This window comes from Balaenoptera acutorostrata, chromosome 11 (assembly GCF_949987535.1).
Source record: "Balaenoptera acutorostrata chromosome 11, mBalAcu1.1, whole genome shotgun sequence".
NCBI classification, from domain to species: domain Eukaryota; kingdom Metazoa; phylum Chordata; class Mammalia; order Artiodactyla; family Balaenopteridae; genus Balaenoptera; species Balaenoptera acutorostrata.
Genome location: NC_080074.1, coordinates 60329815 through 60348617, shown reverse-complemented (window position 1 = coordinate 60348617; position 18803 = coordinate 60329815). Strand labels below are relative to the sequence as shown.

Sequence of the window (18803 nt, the reverse complement as noted above, 5' to 3'; positions counted from 1 at the left end):
TACTATACACAAATAGTGTTACATAAAAGCATAACACGTGATCGCACTACATGTATATAGACTGTTGTAGAAGCATCCTTTTACTCTCTGTCCACCACTCCCACAAGCAAACCCATGTTAATTTCCTACTAGTTTCCATATTTTTTGTTATCTGCATATACACATAAGTATAGGGTTTTGGAAGTCATTGTTTATGTTACAAAAATTTGCCATATTAAATATATTTTTTACACTTTACTCTTCTCATTTAAACCAGTGATTCTCAAAGTGTGGTCCCTGGACCAGCAGTATCAGCACTACCTGGGGATTTTTAGAAACAAGTTCTTGGACTCCACCCTAGATTCGCGGGAACTCTGGGGATGGGTCCTACCAATCTGAGTTTTAACAAGCCCTCCAGGTAGTTCTTATGCAGCTCTGTTCTAATTATTTCCTTTTTAATAGTAACATATTTTATGCTGCACATATACCAGAATTCTTCCACTATACCCCAGTGAAAGGCATTCTTTGGATTTCAGTTTTTATTTGGTGCAAATAATGTTCTAGTAAACATCCTTTTGCCTATATCCTCACATATGAGTGCTTTTGTTTCTGGGGGCTAGAGTCTGAGGGGTGAGGTTGTTAGGTTGAGTAATACACGGACTTTCAGTTTTATAGATGTTTCCAGATTGCTTTCCACAAAGACTGTGCCAATTCACATTCCACTGGCAACATATGAGAGTACCCATTTCCCTCCAGCCAGAGGTGACATTGCTCTTTTAAAATTTTTTCTATCTTGATAGATGTAAAGTACATTGTTACTTTAATTTGCACTTCCCTGACTGCAGTTGAGTTTAAGCATTTTTTTGGTCATGTTTTTATTTGCTCTTCATCTGCTTGGCCCATTTTCCTGTTTGATTATTTGTTCTTTTCCCATCAACTTATAAAAACTATCAATATTATTGGGACTTCCCTGGTGGTCCAGTGGTTAAGATGCTGCGCTCCCAAAGCAGGGGGCATGGGTTTGTTCCCGGGTAGGGGAACTAAGATCCCACATGCCACATGGGGCAGCCAAAAAAAAACAAAAAACAAAAAACCTGTCAATATTACGAGTACTAATCTTCTGAATGTTATCTTTGTTACAAGTTTTTTTTTTCCAAATTTAATTGTTTTCCGTTGACTTTATGGTCCTCAAACTTCAGCTGTGCATCAGAATCACTTATTAAACCTAGGTTACTGGGCACCACAGCAAGAATTTCTGATTCAGCAAGTCTAGGGTGAGAGGCAAGAACGTGTGTTTCTAACAAGTTCCCAGATGCTGCTCCTGCTGCTGCTGCTGATGCAGGGACCGCACACTGGGAATCGCTAGTTTTTGCCATACAGAAGTTTAAAATTTGTGTATAGTTAAATATGTCTGCTTTTTTACACAGCTTTTGAATTTCTTGTCTTAATTTAAAAGGTCTTCCCAGTCCCTATATTGTACATATGGTCCCCAAGATGTATTTCATTGTTTTACATTTAAATGTATAATAACCAGGAATTTATTTTTGTATATGACATAAGATAGGGGTTCTATTGTATTTCTTTCAAAATGTTCACCAGTTATCCTAGCACCAAATTATTAAATAATCCATCCTTTTCCCACTAAATTGAAATGCCACCTTTGTCATATAGTAAACACTGGAATCTTTTTCTGTATCCTTTATTCTCTTCCAGTGATCATTGTGTCTGTTCCTATTTCAATAATGTATTGATTTGATTACAGTGGCTTTCATAGTATGTTCTAATATTTGATAAGACAAAACCTTCTCCACTCTCATACTTTTCTTTGCTGTGTTTTGGCATTTATTCTTCTGTATAAGTTTATGATCATTTTATCTAATTTTTAAAAATCTGTGAGGGAGGATTTTAATTGGAATTACATTAGATCTATATATTAAAGAGAATTGACTTCTTAAAAAGTACTAAGTCTTTTCACCTAAAATATGGTATTTCTTTTCATGTTCTCAAATTTTTTTTTTTTTAATTTATTTATTTTATTTTTGGCTGTGTTGGGTCTTCGTTTCTGTGCGAGGGCCTTCTCGAGTTGCGGCGAGCGGGGGCCACTCTTCATCGCAGTGCGCGGGCCTCTCACTATTGCGGCCTCTCTTGTTGCGGAGCACAGGCTGCAGACGCGCAGGCTCAGTAGTTGTGGCTCACGGGCCCAGTTGCTCCGTGGCATGTGGGATCTTCCCAGACCAGGGCTCGAACCCGTGTCCCCTGCATTGGCAGGCAGATTCTCAACCGCTGCACCACCAGGGAAGCCCATTCTCAAATTTTTATATCCTTCAATAAGATCTTAGTTTTATTTATGTAGGTCTTATGTTTTTCTTGTTAAATATACTTCTAAGTGTTCTGTAATTTTTATAAGCATTTCTAGATGCTTACTGATACACTGAGAAGTTACTGATTTATGTTTGTCTATCTTGTATACCGCTCACTTACCAAATCCTCTTATTACTACTAGTTTTTTTTTTTTTTACTTAAATCTCTTAGGTTTTCTAGGTATACAGTTATATCATTGATGCAAAATAATAGTTCTCTCCTCCTTTTCAATTTTATGCCAACTGTGTTCTTATCTAATTGTATTTATTTGACCCCACTACCTAATTAATAGGTTACTATAATTGCAATGGTTTTAATATGTCTCTGTTTGGGTTAAGGTTTGCAGATAGTTTTTGGTAATAGCCTTTAATATATGTAAGTAGTTTCTTTCTAGTCTCTATTTTACTTTGTGGTATTTTTAAAAATTTATTTTCTGGTCACACCTCAGGGCTTGTGTGATCTTAGCTCCCCGATCAGGGATTGAACCCGGGCCGCGGCAGTGAAAGCGCTGAGTCATAACCACTGGACCACCAGGGAATTCCCTATTTTGTAATTTTTTTAAAAAGTAAATGGCTGCTGAATTTTCTAAAATGTCTTTTCAGCATCTAATATTACACTATGGCTTTCTTTCTTCAATTTTGACTTATGTTTGTAGAGCTTCTGATCTTGAACAATCCTTATATTTGTGGAATAAACCTACTTGTTTATCAAGATGCATTTCTAGCTTCTTGTTGCTTTTTTTAATTTTAAAATTCAGATATAATTTACAGACGATAAAATTCATCCTCTTAAAGTGTACAAGTCAGTATTTTTTAGTATATTTATAGAATTATGCAACTGTCCCCACTATCTAATTCCAGAACACTTTCATCACCTCAGAAAGAAACTGTGTACCCATTAGTAGTTATTCCCCATTTGCCCTTACCCCTAGACCGTGGCAATGACCAATATACTTTCTACGTCTATAGATTTGCCTATTCTGAACATTGCATATAAATGGAAGCATACAGTATATGTCTTTTGTGTCTGCCTTCTTTCACTTAGCATGTTTTCAAAGTTTATTCATGTGTAGCATGTATCAGTACTTCATTCTTTTTTATGACTGAATCACATTCCATTGTATGGATATGCCACATTTTGTTATCCAGTTATCAGTTGATGGCCATTTGAGTTGTTTCCACCTTTTGGCTATTATGAATAATGCTGCTCTGAACTATTGTGCACAATTTTTGTGTGGACATGTGTTTTCATTTCTCTAGGGTATATACCTAGGAGTGAAATTGCTGAGTGACATAGTAACTCTGTGTTTAACTTTTTGAGGAACTACTAAACTGTTTTCCAAAGCCCCTGTACCATTTTACATCCCCACCTGCAGTGTATAACATTTGTTATTGTGTCCTTTTTTAATTATAGCCATGCTGGTGGGTATGAAGTGGTATCTCACTGTGGCTTTGATTTGCATTTCCCTAGTGACTAATGTTGTTGAACCTGTTTCATGTGCATGTTGGCCATTTGTGTACCTTCTTAGAGAAATATCTATTCAAATTTGTAGCCCAGTTTAAAATTGGATTACTTGAAGTGTAAGAGTTGTTAATATTTTTTAAACAGTTTATTCTTAATATTTACAGTTTCTGAGGGGGGGCACACTCCAACCTTATGTGGGTTTTGCTGAACATTATCAGATCATTGGACAAAATAATAGTCTCTAGGCAATTAACATTGTTGTTTGTTTATTTTCACTTGCATTAGAGAGTAACTCAGACATCTCCTCTACAAGTACCTAACCTGTCTTGGATGCACCACCAGTCATACCTCATGCAGCCTTCAGTGAGTGTTCAGAAGTGGGCAAAAGCCAAAGAGGCAATTTGATGTAAAGAAAAACAGTGGGATTTGATGAAAGGAGATAAGGGTGTGAGTTCTGGCTCAGTCTCTTGTGTAACCCAGGTGTTTGACCTTAAATTCTGTGAGTTTGCTATTCTTAGACAAGGATCCCTCCAGACTGATGGGCAGAGTGCCTGTTCCTGCTGCATAGCTGGGTCGTTGCTCACCTATCATTTCCCAGGATTTTTAAATGTCTGTCTTCAGTGGTTCTGGTAGCCATGAATCACCGCTTCAGGCAGCCTCACAGGATGCTGCCAGCTAACCCTGTCCTTTGTTGCTGCTCCTAGGGTTCAGTTCTGACACCAGGAATGGATCATCCTATTTCTCTCCAGCCTGCCTCCATGATGGGACCTCTTACCCAGCAACTGGGCCACCTCTCGCTCAGCAGCACGGGCACAGTAAAGCAGGATATTTTTTTATTATAAACTCCTACCAAGCAAAGAATACCTATGTAATACTCTTAGGTTTAAATACTCTTGAATAAGGATGGGAATCACTTCAGCGTCATCGAGGGCACACTCAGAAAAGGCGATAAACTAAAAAGATAATAATCCGTGAGCTAGGAATACAGCCATTCTGCTCTTTAGCTCATTCATTTTAACTGATTCCTACTCATGCAACTAAATAAATGGTGTTTTTACCTACGTATTAGTTTATCTAGTTCATACACTTTCCTAGAAGTCTTTATCAAAGTAGTAACAGGAAGAATGGGTGAAGCTCATTAGTCTTCTTGTAGGTCGGATGCATTCTGATTTGTTCAGGAGGGCTTAAAGCAGAGAAGGCAGTGCGTTGAGAAAAAGCAGAAGACAGGAAAGAGGAGGAAAAGGTAGTCATGTACTTAGAAACCTCTCTAAGCCAGTGTACTTTAGAGTCACCTGAAGTGCTTTTAAAAAGCACAATTAAATTAGGACAATTAAATTAGAATCTCTGGGGACGGAACAATAGGCACTTGTATTTTTTACAGCTCCCCAGGTGCTTTAAATGTAGCCAAGAATCACTGCTCTAAGCCTATTGATGTATCTCATTCCAGTATATGCCAACAGCTGCAGCTATGCAAGGAGCGTACATCTCCCAGTACACCCCTGTGCCTTCTTCCAGTGTTTCAGTTGAGGTAAGAGCTTTATAATCTCTTTGGATTGAAGATTGGAAAATGAACAGAGGCACATTCTCCCCTGATCAAAATCTTCCTCTCACAGTGATGCTGATTCTGTGTTCACAAATAGCTGGTAGGGATGTGAAGAATGTAGGAAGGAAAGACTTAGTTTGTATCTTTGAATGAGGCCCTTCCTCTCATTTGGCAGATGGTAGTTAATCCCAGGATGCTGGCTTGTATTGACTAGTGTGTCCTGGGAAGAGGATGGGTTGCTCTAAACGTTGGGGAAGTGATGCTCTGAGTGTGCGTGTGTGTTTGTGTGTGTATGTGCACTCACACAGGTGTGTGGGAATGGGTTGGTTGGGGAGGACACGCAACTTAGCTAGGCTGCTTCAGTGGGAGGTGAGGAAAGGATGCACAAGGTGACTCTCCTGCCTTGGCTGTGGTACAGGATGGCGGCAGCCAGCAAAATCAAGTGACAGTGGATGCTCCCTCAGACCATGGGGTCTATTCTTTCCAGTTCAACAAGTAACAGTGGTAAGAATCACATACTGAGGGGCGGGGTGGGCTGAGCAGCCTGAAATCAGACTCTCATGTTTGTCATTCCCCCTCCCTACCCTCTCTGGCTTATGCCTCCTTTAGGATTTCCCTCCCCATCTTTGTTGAGTATAAATGAATTCTTGGAGATGCTGATGCTCCAGACTCCAGAGGGCTGACCAGGAATACAGCCCCTCTGTGGGCCCAGCTGAGGACTAACACTTGGTCATCGGTTTTCACAGGCCTGGGCCTGGAAAAAGAAGTCTCTGCACTCCTGCCCTGTGCTCTTCCTCCACTCCTGGTGGAGCCTGGAGGAACTGTCACTTTGTGTGTGTGCTACAGTCAAGGAGACCAAAAAGACTTCTTTTCTTTTGTGAAGAAAGTTTTATGTTTTGTTTTAAGCTGCAGTATACTCTTTCCCTACCCCAAAGAGACACGGTGCCTGGAGCTTGTTCTCGTCTTTATGAAAAACAGTTTTTGATGTGTTGGACTTATTTGGGAAGGCTTTTTAAACAAATTATTTTCTTAAAAGAAAAAGGTGTGGTGCTAGAACACTGATGGAGTCCTACTGTGGGCCCTACTTACTGAGTTTAGTTATGGACTTTTTGGCGGGGGGTGTAAGAAAATATGCAGACTTTTAAAGTTTTGTTTTATAAAGCTCTTAGATCACACATCCCATCTCTTCTTCACATACATTTTATGCCTTCTTTCTCTCATCCAGAGTGTTCTTTTTCTCTTTTCTATACAGCAGAACCTGCCTACTTTGCCTCTTTACAGTTTTTAATTTTGTGAATTTCTTTTTTGAATGAAATTTCATACGGAATTTTGGGGGGCTGGGCAAGGAACAAGGTAGAACACTAAGCAGGCAGTGGAAGTGGCTTTTCCTCCCTCTGCCCTGCCACATCCTAGGAGGAAAGACTAGACTTTGCCCTCCAGAAGCAGAGATGTGACCTAGGCTCACTAAGGAGACAATCCCACAGCCTTAGGAAGCCATCCTCGATCCAAATTTGGATGAAGACTAGGTTTTCCCTGGCAAGTTCCAGAGGAATGGACCTACTGACTTCTGACTAACTCTTCTCACTGCCGAGGCCAACACCACATCCTCTGAGAAAATGTCTTCCCTTGCTACAGCTTTTCAGGAATACCTGCTTTTCTGCTTCCTAGAGGATCTTTTCTGCCCTGGGTCTCAAGGCCTCTCTCTTCCTTATCTCACATCGTTGCTGTGCTCAGAGCCTTTGCTTTTGTGACCTTGCTGAATCCATTTAGGTTCCTTCCCCACCACGGACAATCAGCTGCTTTACCTCTAGACCAACGATTCTCAAAGAGGTGGTTTTGTCGCCTAGAGGCCACTTGGCAATCTCTGGAGACATTTTTGGTTGTTGTGCCTGGGGGTGGGGCTGTGTGCTACTGGCAGCTAGTGGCTGGAGACCAGGGATTCTGCTAAACACCCTGCAGGGCACAGCAGAGCCCCAACTCCCCCAGCAGAGAATTGTCTGGCTCAAAATGTCAGTAGTACCAAGGTTAGGAAACCTTGATGTAGACAGTGTCATCCCTGCCTCCTGTACCAGAGGACTTGGTAAATTCCCATCCCAACCCTGGACACACAGTGCCTTTTGACACTCAGGCAGCTAGTTGAGAGAGACAGAACTGAGGTTCTTGAATTTTCCCCAGGCTTTGACCTTTGGCACATCTGTGTACAGCAAGAGCTGTCCTTGAAAGGCTTGTGCCATGTGCACACACACGTTCAGAGGGATAGAGGTGGGACTGTTCTGTGTGTGTGCTGTGCAGGGGCGGGAAAGGACAAAGCTCTTTGTAACTGTCCAGAGCAACCTGCCCTAGTGTGTTTGGGCCCCTTTTCCAGGGAACCAGGACATCAAAAATAATCTTCCTGCTTGTGGAAGGACAGCAGGGAGCTGGGATAGAAAAGGGCCATAAACCCCATCTCACTATTTACAAGGTCAGGAGTCCTTCAAAAAAAAGCTATAATTTGCTCTTCAACTCCATCACCTTCTGCAAGACCTGACACACGGAGACAGATAGGAGGAAGCCTTTGTCCATCTTCTAGGAAATAAGATCCTGCACCTGTCTCTTCCCAGTCACTCCTTCTGCACTGAAAGGAGAGTTCTGCTCCCCTTCACTTCAAGGTCAGGTGCCTTTCCACCAGACAATCAGACAGAAAGCCAAATGATGGAGAATGGAGAAACAGGTGTTCAGTTTCTGTAGGGGAGAAGGAGATGCTACTGGGCGGGAAGAAGCTGTATTATCAGTTGTTGTACATAGAGCTTGGGCCTAGCTCCCCTCCACCCATCCCAGAGTTGAGAGTCCTAACGCTCCCTACCCTTAGAGTGTCCTTTTGTACATCCTGGGGTTAAGGGAGTAGGGGTGGGGGACAATAGGTAGGATGTAAAGTATAAAGGATAAAATCGCCACTATTAATTTTCTCATGGGTACTTCCAACCTCAGGAAGGGTTTATCTAATGTAAAACAGCCCCAAACCCAGTAACTTTATAGAAGGTTTTGGCTGGGCAGGTATCTCTTGCTTCTGAGTCTCTACTCCTTAGTCAAGGAAAATACACCATATATTTCTTGTCAGTGGCCTTGAAGAAAAGGAGAAAAATCTAGAATCCTGTTCATTTAATTAATAGTAGTTTGGGGGAGCCTTGCTTTGCTAGGAGGCTTAGTGAAATGAGGGCCTTTCACGTGTAGAAACTGTTGTTGATGTCACTGCTGCCGCTCCTCTGCCTCCCAGAATTCCTGGTTCTGTCTGCTTTCTCTGTCTGTATTTAAATGTTTAAATGGCTGTAATTTTGCTTTGTTTTGTTTTAAAATTCTGAAGTTACCTTTTGTGTGTTCTCATGTGAATCTGCTTAATGGATTTTATTAATGGGTGTTTCTGGTTTGGGCAGGTTTGGGCATGGGAAGTGACGGAGAGCCTGAAGTTATTTTTGTAATGGTTAATGGCATCGTGGAATTTTGTTTGGGCCTTTTTGGGTTACACTCATGATACTTTTTGCCTAATGGTTAGTTCATTTCTAACAGTTCATAACATGGGTGAGTGATTGGAAAAAGGAGACAAGGAAGGAGGGATACTTTTTCTCCCATGAAATAGCGCCATTGGTGGCAGTGGTGGCAGAGGAATTGTAGGGGGAGACTTCAAGCTCACAGCCTAGGGCTGGGCTCTTTAAACACTATGCTCATGTTTTCTGAATCCTGTCTTCATGGAGCCCAGGTCATAACTCTCTCTGTACTTCATACCCCCGCTCATTACAGATGCTCATAACATTCTTAAAATATTTTAGTACTTTGTATTTTTCTCTTTTCAGTCAAATGGAACATACTAGATCCCTTTCTCAGATGATACAATCCTTTACTAGCCCCAGAGCCTGCCCATCCCATCTCATGCCGGTGTTATTACTGCTCCTCTCTCGCTCTGAGATGATACTCAGCCCCAAGGCTGATTAGACCTTTTGGAGGAGGGTGTGGGTCGAGGTTAGGGAAGATGTGGGAATGATGATGGGGAGAGATGTTATTTTTAAAGTGTGTTTTTAACCAAAGGATTTGAAGAGTTGCCTAGGCTAGGAAGCCTGGTGACTCTGAAGAGGTAATAAATAGCCCTTGTCAGTAAGAGATGGGGGTAGTAGGGGGACATTACTTGCACTGAGTGTGAGGACTGTGCTGCTCTACTGACCATCCCTGGATTGGGCCACCTCAGCCCAGTTCCATTCTTCCTTTCCTAACTTACTGATCAGGGAGCTCATTCAGCCCCTTGGTGCCTGCCTGCATTGCTTATTCCCTGCTGCTTCAGTGTCTACCGTTTGGGGACCTACATGTGGGTTGTTACTTTGCTCCACAAAGGTGAGGTGAGAGGCCTTGCTGGAATGGAATGTTGCAGGGATCCCCATAGAATCATCTTCTAGGGAAAAAAAAAAAAAAATCGTTGCTGTTCTCTTATGCACGTGCCCACAGCCCTCCCCCCCCCCCCCCCCCCCCCCCCCCCCCCGCTTCTTGGGAGAGCAGCAGCATTGTACCTATGAGGGGGTTACCTTGAACTTCTTGGCCTAGGGCAATAAACTTGGGTCAGTGATCAGATCTAAACTTGTCCTCAGGCTCTGCTAGACCAGCTTCAGAGAAGAGGGTGGGTGTTATGAAAGCCAGTCTGTAAGGGCTAGGTCTTAATCCTTGTGCCTTGTCACACTGATCCTTCCTGATTCCCTCTTAAACCAACTACTCCATTTCTATGCTACCTGCATTTTAGGTCCTTCCAAGCATTAGCAGATCCCTCGTTTGCTCAGCTTTTACTCCTTCCTTTCGTAGGAGGGTCTTCCTTCAACAGCTGAGATGGGCCTGAGAGCTCTATCACCCTTTTCATCTTTGCTGAATTCTGCTGCACCTCCCTAGGGGTGGTCCCCACATGACTGTAGTAATGAGAAAGCTAGGTGCCCTCTCACCACAGTTACCACTGCTCCTTCTCCCTGGCATGTCCACGTCTGTTTTGAATGAACCATTCTCCAGGTGTATCCCAGAACTTTCTTGTCTTTGTTAAAGACCTACCTCACAGCTTCACAATTGAACATGGGCACAAGCACCTGGTTTACTTCTTTCCTTCCTTTACTCTGTCCTTCCTTTCATGAGGGTTAGGAAGATGGGGGCTACAAAGGGCTCACAATCAAATGCAAAAACTCTTTTGGTTATTTCTGTTTCTGGAATGTCTTCTTTGAGATTTTTACCTCATTTATCACCCTAGAATAGTGTGAACTCTTCAGTTAGGTCTTGCTGTGGTATGCCAGGGGGATAGGCTGAGTAATGACTGCTTAGAATATTAACTAATGCTTGGGAGCCACCCCCAGGAACACCAACATGGGAGCAGAGCTCAGAACTTGAGAGGATAAGAGCTTGCCAGTGGCTGCCATTAGCTGAGAAGGTAAACATGCACCAAAGAGGGCATCTGGGATTTTTATAGGGCTGAAAGCAGAGATGTTCCTTCTCCACCTATTCCAGTTAGTTTAGAGGGTCACCAAAACAAAACTTCCAGCCTGGAGTGTGATAAGCTTTCCTAGCCTGAGTAAAGAAAAGTTCTCGCCCCATTACTGGTGTCCACATCCCCCAACACACACATTTTTTTCGGGTGGCAAGTGCTCTCTAGCATGCACTTATCACCTTGGACAGGAAATAAGTTTAATTTATACTCAAAACACATTTTGTACACTTTTTCTTTACCCAGAGGTTTCCAGTTTTATACTCTTGCCACGTCTGTGCCAATGCTACCCATTCTTCTTTTTCTGACTCTTGGTATTCACTTGTTCCTTCCCTACAATTGGGGAGAACTTTGTCTTATTTTCAACTTCTGAAATAAAACACAAAAGTCTACCTCGTGGTGTCTTATCCATGATTGGAAGCTGGGAAGGTGGTGGTGAGCACATGTATTTGCTATAGTGGGAACACAGGTGGCAGCTTAGGAAGCCAAGGCCATGTCTCACAAGGCAGGAACTAGGGACACTTGAATCCTTTGTTGTAGCACCTCAGCCAAGGAGCACCTGTTCCACCCACATAAGCACAAATTCTGCCTTGGATGCCTCTTGCACAGGAAGGGCCAAGCTTGGAGGTTCAGAGATAAACCTTGAAGTTTAGGGGCATAGTTCTCCCTGGCCTGTGGTCTCCTACATCAAACCAGTCGTACTCACCCTAACAAACACCCAGCCTTCACCTTTAGGCAAGTATGAGAACCTATGTTGAAGGAAGATAAATACAGACTCTTTTGAATCTCTATCAAATGTGGTTTTTATTCAACTGACAAGCACTTTTCTACAGCTGCACTTGTGGAACATCACATGGCAAAAACAGGAGTTTTTTTCTCTAGACTTTTTTTTCCTTTTTTTACCTTATTAAAAATGAGATTGGTCCTAAAAATATAGAAAGAAATAAATTTAAATTCACAAAAAACTGTACATTATCAAAAAGTCACTAAAACACCACATTTGGTTATATAAAAAGTCAAGTCCCTTTTGTTGTAAAAGGAACATGGAAATTTGTTGGTGTTGATGGTGTGGTTTCTTCCTGTTACCAGACTGATAGGGGAGAGGAAACAAAGGGGTAGGGGTGGGTTTTATTTACTTTTTTAACTTGCCTTCCCTATCAAATACTCTTGTCAAGAAGAGAAAATCCACCTAGCTCAAGGGGCAGTGAAGATGAGGAAAGAAAAGTGAGAAACGGCCCCTTTGGTCATGCCCTCCCCCCGCCCCCCATCAACCCTCACTTCAAATTGAGGCTAGCACTCCACCCCACCTTAAGAGTGCCTGGTCCCTAGGGAAAGAGATGGAGCTGGGAGAGGAACACAGAACAGGAACAATCAAGATTTCACTCCCCCGTCCACCTAACCTCCAACAGTAGAATTAATCTAGAACATTTTATACCAGGGTAAGACTGCCGTGGGGAAAAGAAGAGCCCCCAACTACAACAGTTCCAAATGTCTAACACAAAGTTTGTTACAGCGCAGTTATTTAGATAAAATATAAATATTTATGCATAATATAAAGTCAATTCAAATATTCTTCAATCCACCTCTTATTTAAAAGCAAAAAAAAAAAAAATCTCAAATAAAATTAAAAGTTCTGAGGTTTATCTGACAGAAAAGGCGACTTTAGAAATAGGCTATGGGGGAGAAGGGGCATAAAGGAATAAGAAAGGGGCTGCCCCGGGACCTGTACTGCCCCCTCACCCCCTTCAGTGGCTATTCAGTGCTGCCAGAAGCACAAGGAATGCTCCCCCTCACCTGGCACCCCCTCTCCCACCAATGGAACACTTCTTGGATGCCTCAGCTCTCTGCTTGGGCCAGCCAGCAGCCACCTCCCCAGTGCAAGTACCCGTAATCTCTGATGGGAGGGGCTCTGCTGAGCAGGAAAGCAGGGGCCAGGGGCCCATGGCTATAGCTGGGAGTTAGCAGCTTTCCTCTCACAGGTCGGGGCTTAACTTGGGCACAGTCAAATGTAGGGCAGTGGTGGACCCAGAACCCCTCCTCCCTACTCTCCTGTGTTCTGTGGTCTCTGCTACTGGGTAAGGGGTCCCAGGATATGAAGTAGATAAGGTAAGGAAAGCACTACTAAACCCACAGAAGCTCATGGGATTAGGAAGAGATCCAGTTCTACCCCTCTCCCTGCAAAAGCTTAAGACTCAGAGCTACTGAAAGGAGAGGGAGTTCCTGCTGAAAGATTGCACAGTTTGAAGAGGCTGGAACAGAAATGACTGGGAGAGAGGGGAGAGAGACAGCCTTGTACCCAGAAAAACTGTTCCTGTGGTTTCCCAAAGACAAAGTGATGGTGTGAAACAATGGGAAAGGTGTTTCAATGGTTGGAAACAATGGGAAACAGATACTTGGGAGAAAAACTGAATGGATGCCACCAGACAAAACAGGGGCACAATCACAGCATCCTCTCACTCACTCACTCTCTCTCTCACACACACACACCTCTCTCTCTCTCAGGCCAGTTGATTGCTACCTGGCCTCCATCTTGGGGGTGTGCCCAAACTCAGCAGTAGTTGTCCCTGAGGAGTTCCCAAGAAGGAGGTTTGGGTAAGAGGTGGGGAAGGAGGCTGGAAGGCCCAGGGTTCAGGGTGCCTCCCTGCCCTCTCCCCAGTTTGCTAAGTTTCAGAAAAGGCTAGAAACTCAGCATTTGAGGAGTATCCAACATTATAGAGGGACTAGCTATTGGCAGGAAGATGAGGACAGAGAGAAAGACAGGGACCTCTGAACTTCTTTTTCCTTTGAAGGGAAAAAAGATTTGGGGGAAAAGGATGGAGGAACCCGTACACAACAGTTTTACATTATTGGATGAGAGAAAATCTGAAAAGGGGGCGGGGGGGGGATTGAGAGAGAGAAAGTGAAAAGCGGGGGAGGGACTGAACATGGAAGCAGCATGTTCAGGGCCCGGTGTCCGGCTCGACACACTTGGGAGTTAAGTCCACTTTACTGGCCGTCACTGCGGGTCCACACACAGTACAGAGTGTTTCTTGGTTTCACACATTCACTAGAACTATTGCTATTGTTAAATAGCCCCAGAATGCTGGGGCATGTACAGGGAAGGTGAGAAAGCTGGGAGGAGGAAGTAGGAGCTTCTTTCATCCTCCTCCTCTTTTTTAATTAGGAAATAAAACAGAAAGGAAAAATTCTTTTTCTTTTTTTTTTTTTTTTTTTGGCTTTCAGTCCAGAAGGACCTCATCTCTGCCCCTCTTATGTGAGGAACAAGAGGAGGAAAGGAAGAAAGGGGTGTAGGGATAAGAAGATGTAGGGCGCTGCCAAAGGTAGGGTCAAAAATCAGGGTTCTACCTCGGACTCGAGTCTGGACCCAGGGCAGCATCAGCAGGTGAGAATGGCAGGGTCTGTTTGTTTGGGGGGCAGGGAGCAATGCCACAAGGTGACTCCCCACCTCCCCTGCCTCACAGATTGGCCTGTTTTCCCTGATAAAACTCCTCCCAGCGGCTCTCGAAGAAGCGACGCATGATGTGCCCAGCCTTGCCCACTTCAGAGTCATCCTCATTGAATGTCTGGCAGTTGTCAAAGACCAGAAGTGCATCAGCCGCAAACTCCTCTGAGCTGGTGTACCTGGGCAGGGGTGGAGACAGACCTGTGAGCTGGGTACAAGTTACGGCAGTAACAGAAGAGCCGGGACAGTTATTGATGTCTACTTACCCTCCCCGGAGCAGCCGCTCCCGCATGGTGGAAAAATCCATAGGGTTTTTGATGATGCGCCGGTACCCACTCACCAATCGTGGGTTCACAGGCTCCAGGAAAGGCCAGGCTGCATCATGGGACTCCATCTCCATCAAGATAATCCTATTACGAAAGACAGTGATGACTGCACTCCCAGGAAGCAAACACACTGACCCCTCCCAGCCCTTTACTCCGGCAAAGGTAGAGCCAGTTGTCCCCAGAATTCACTCAACTCACTCGCAAAACGTGAGATCACTGTGGTGGTTCCGCATGGAGAGCCGCCGCCGCTTTGAGGGGGACTGCCCTCCTTCTGAGCACCGAGGCACTGCTGGGCTTTCTCGGCCCCTCGACAGTAGCCGGCGCCGGCAGCTATCACCCTCTGGGAAGTTCAGCACATAACTACTTTTCCGCTTTTGGCCTCGTTTTGGGAAACCTGGCCTCTGAGTCAGTTCTCCCTCTACCTGCTGAAGATAAGAAAAAGTAAGATCAGCAACAGCTGGAGATGTTCTCTGCTTGCCCTTCACTTTATTACAATCCCTACTTGTATAAGTGTGACTGAGGCTTCAAAATACTTTCATGCATAAGCCAGCATGTGAATTTATTCACATAACCCAATAAGGTAGGTGAAAGGGAAAGTATAATCATTCCCATTTTATAAGGAAAGTAAAAGCAAGTAAGGTTATAGAATTTAAGTGACTTGTCCAAAGAAGGATCAGAACTCAGGTCTCCTAGCACATCATCTGGAGCCCCTTCCCAGGAGAGACTGAGGCATGGTAAGAATGATATTTGTAGGACTGGTGGTAAATGGGATGAGAAAGAAAATCTCTGACTTTTGCTTGGGAGTGGAATGAGAGGGAGCAGAAGACTTACCTGGGCCAAACAGACGGCACAGAACCAGTCTCCTTCTGGGACAGCCTCCATCTTGGGCCGAAGGCAGTAAATATGGCAGCCACGGTCACACCCATCACAAAGTAGAAGAAACTCATCGTTGTCACCCTTCCGGCAGACTAGACAGGTCTGGACCAAGGTTGTGAGGAGGCAGGGTGAGCCCTCAAGCCTCTGCCTGCCACTGACCCCACCCACGCCAGCTGGCCATCTTGTCAGCCCCCCCAGGCTCTCCAGGCCTCTTACCACTTTGTTGACAGACTTCTCCCAGGCAATGGACCTCTCCAGCTGGCCCAGGCACAAGCAGACCTGGGCCGCGCTCCAGCACCGCTCTAGCGTTTGGCGCCAGGCTCGAATGCGAGGGGTGATCTCATATGATCTGGTGGGAGAAAGTGGTGATTTGGGGATGAGGAGCAGGATCCATTAAATTTATTCCTTCTCCCCCAAGACCAAGAAGCGGGGAGCCACTCACATCTCTGTAGTGGTACACTGTGGGGCACTACTGGGCGTGCTGAGCAGGGCCTTCTCCAGCACGACCTCGTGAGCTGGCCATAGGGGCTCCCGCAGGTACCGCCGCTCCACATTCTGCTCCAGGGCAGCGAGTCGCATCACTGCCAGGTCCAGGGGGTTGGTAGTTTTACGCTGGGGTGCCAGTCCTTCCTTGCCTCGACCCCGCCAGGTGATATCCTCCTGGGAGTCAGGTAGATGCTCACAGTAGGCCAAGTCTTCACGAGTAGAGTCTGGGCTGGGACGTGTCCAGCCCTGCAGGTGGGAGAGAGGAATAAAACTCATTATAAAGAAAGAACATTAAGCATAGAAAAAGATGTGACCCATTTAGGGTCATGGGAGGTCACTTGTGAAGTGGGAACCCCAGGTTTTCCCTAACGGTACAGGAGATTAACACCCTCTCGTCAACAACCCCCTACCCAGTGCCAGCCCAAGTGTACCCGAATCTGCAGATCAGACAGGATAACCCGCTGTTCCAGCTCCTCTACCCACTGAAGCACAGCCAAGTCTGTCTCATATGTCTTCTCTTTGGGGGACCAGCTCAAGATCCCTTCTTGAAAGGCAAGTAGCTGACTAGGCTCAAAGATAGGGTCTGAGGAGACAGAAGGCAGAGGGAAAAGCCCATCAGGCTATTTCGTTGTCCACAGCAGCAGCTCAACGTTTACCTGGGCTCTGCAGCTCAGGGTGGTTAAGCATCTACCTTACCAGTTGAGGGCCGTAGGCAGACTTCCTGTAAGAAGTCCCTGTGCTTGTTTAGATGTTTGTGAAGTGCCTTCTCTCGGATGCCTCGGGGGTGCAGGGCCTTGAGCATGGCATCCAATGTCTCAGGATCTCGGATCCACCACCAGCCCGAGCGCATCTCTGTGAAGATGGTTTATGTGTGTGGGGTGGGGAGTGGGAACCAGCTATGAATCACATGGTCCACATCTGATGCCACTCCTACCTATATCTCACCCCATTCCACCCCAAAGTCACTCACCAGGGGGGACGGGCTGGGCTGTCAGCTGGGTTAGGTAACGCTGCTCCATCTGTCTGAAGAACTTACTGGGAGGTCTCCCTCTCCGTTTTGGCTGTCCCATCCCTGTGGGGCTCTGTGGTGTTTCTCTAGGGTCTCCTGCTCGCCTTTTAGGAGCCACGCCCAGCAAGGGGGTGGAAGAGAGCTGCCCTGGAGAATACGGGTTGGCAGCACTGGGTCTATTCACCTGTGAATGAGATGAAACATAAGGTGATGAGGGTGTGTTTTCATGTTGACAGGATCCCAGTGGCCCCATCCCTTCCCCCCAGCTTCAGCAACAGCCCACAGCCAGGCAACAGAGCCTGTGGCAAGATGAAGATAAGTGCATACCACTAATTCTGGCTACTTACTGGCTTGGAGGAGGCAGGTAGCTGAGGGGAAGGAGTAGGCTGGTCCTCAGAAACTGCAGGGGGTGGTGTAGGGGCAGCACTGCAGGGCATCTGGGCTGAGAAGTTAAACCAGGGAGCTTGAGAATCGGGGCTGGCTTCTGTCTCGTCAGGTTCTGGCACCTCTGGGGGCCGTGATGGCATTGGGTCCAGTTTTCCGGGGCTGCTATCAGGTGTGAGGACTGAGCTACTGAGCAGGGAGCCATGGCTCTGAGTCTGGCTCAGCCAAGACAGGAAGGCTGACTGGCTGAGGTCGTGCTGGCTCTGACCCAGAGACAAAGGGGAGCCCTCTGGCTCTAGGAACCCATTATGGGAGTGAGGATGGGACTGAAGCTGGGGCTGGGGCTGGGCATGAGCCTGAAGCTGAGGATGGGGCTGAGTCTCGGGCTGAAGCTGGACCTGCAGCTGTTCTGAACCTTGACTCTTGACAGGAGATTTCAAGTGCCTAGGTTGCACAGACCCAGGCTTAGTTTTCCGAGGTCGGCCTCGGGCCCGGGCAGGAGAACTGGCAGAGGTGCTGCAGCCAGCTAACTCCCTCTTCAGAGAGAAGGAGGCTGGGCTGGGTGTTGAATGGGTTGCCACTTTTAAGGAGTCAGTTTCCTGCTTTATCACATCCTCAGGAACTGTAAAGAAAAGTGAAGAGCATAACACATACACAGATATAAGGGGGAAAGAAAGAGGGTGTACAAACACAGGACATATACTTTCTTTTTCTCTTGGACTTCATATCCCCTTTTGGAGACTGCACCAGGAAAAGCTTATATGCCAGTGAGCACAGTATCTGGAAAAGAAACACTATGCTCCCAAGTAATCATCATCAGCATAATCATAACCTAACATTTATTGAGAACCAGCTATAAGTTAAGCATTATTCTAAGAGCATTAACTCATTTTAATCCTCTCAATAGCCCTATGACGTATACATTCTATCATTAACTCCATTTTACAAATGAAAAAACTGAAGCATACAGCTGGTAGATGGCAGAGCAGGTAGGTAGGCAGTCCTACTCCAGAGGCTGTGCTCTTAACCACACTGTGCTATACTGATTCTCATACAATGAAAGAAGCCCAAGACAACTAGGCAGAGGAAAAGGAATCGTTTAACTTTTGTTAGGACTCAATTCAGGGTCCTACGACACACCTACCTAAGCTCCCCTCTGTTCCTTCCACAAAGATACCAGTCAAATAGGGCAACACCCAGTAGTTGCGTCTGTAGCGGTCCTGACCCAAGGAGACTGCCCGAAGCATCTGGGATGAGTGAAGCAGCTTTTTGCGAAAGAAGAGCTGACGCTGGGTAGGCAGTGGAAAAGGAAGATGAATGAAAAACACACTTCCAGGGTGACAGTGGTGACTTCGTCCGGTATATGGGAGAAGGGCAATGGCTCTCAGCTTCCCTATAAAATTGATACCATCTGGGCCCAGCTCATAAGGTAATCAATTCTCACCCAGCCCCTA

The 18803-nt window shown here is 45.4% G+C and overlaps 2 protein-coding genes across 11 annotated transcripts in view; one reads left to right on the top strand and one right to left on the bottom strand.

Annotated features, from left to right (window-relative positions):
- Positions 1–8691, top strand: part of RBMS2 (RNA binding motif single stranded interacting protein 2) — an 87646-nt gene extending 78955 nt beyond the window's left edge. For 4 of the 5 annotated variants that reach the window (XM_057557226.1, XM_007179617.3, XM_007179619.2 and 1 more), the window contains 5 exons: positions 4090–4167; positions 4509–4619; positions 5252–5332; positions 5766–5851; positions 5957–8691. In XM_057557226.1, coding sequence (XP_057413209.1) covers positions 4090–4167; positions 4509–4619; positions 5252–5332; positions 5766–5846 — 351 coding nt within the window. In that variant the 3' untranslated portion in view covers positions 5847–5851; positions 5957–8691. The remainder of the gene's footprint in view (positions 1–4089; positions 4168–4508; positions 4620–5251; positions 5333–5765; positions 5852–5956) is intronic. The other variant, XM_007179618.2, reaches the window with a different exon arrangement.
- A 2919-nt stretch (positions 8692–11610) lies between these two features.
- The window catches only part of BAZ2A (bromodomain adjacent to zinc finger domain 2A), a 34110-nt gene continuing 26917 nt past the window's right edge, over positions 11611–18803 (bottom strand). For all 6 annotated transcript variants that reach the window (XM_007179622.2, XM_057557224.1, XM_007179623.2 and 3 more), the window contains 11 exons: positions 18494–18638; positions 17313–17971; positions 16927–17149; positions 16653–16808; positions 16388–16539; positions 15913–16202; positions 15687–15819; positions 15426–15572; positions 14793–15019; positions 14535–14678; positions 11611–14447 (listed from right to left, as the gene is read on the bottom strand). In XM_007179622.2, the coding sequence (XP_007179684.2) occupies positions 14282–14447; positions 14535–14678; positions 14793–15019; positions 15426–15572; positions 15687–15819; positions 15913–16202; positions 16388–16539; positions 16653–16808; positions 16927–17149; positions 17313–17971; positions 18494–18638 (2442 nt within the window). In that variant the 3' untranslated portion in view covers positions 11611–14281. The remainder of the gene's footprint in view (positions 14448–14534; positions 14679–14792; positions 15020–15425; positions 15573–15686; positions 15820–15912; positions 16203–16387; positions 16540–16652; positions 16809–16926; positions 17150–17312; positions 17972–18493; positions 18639–18803) is intronic.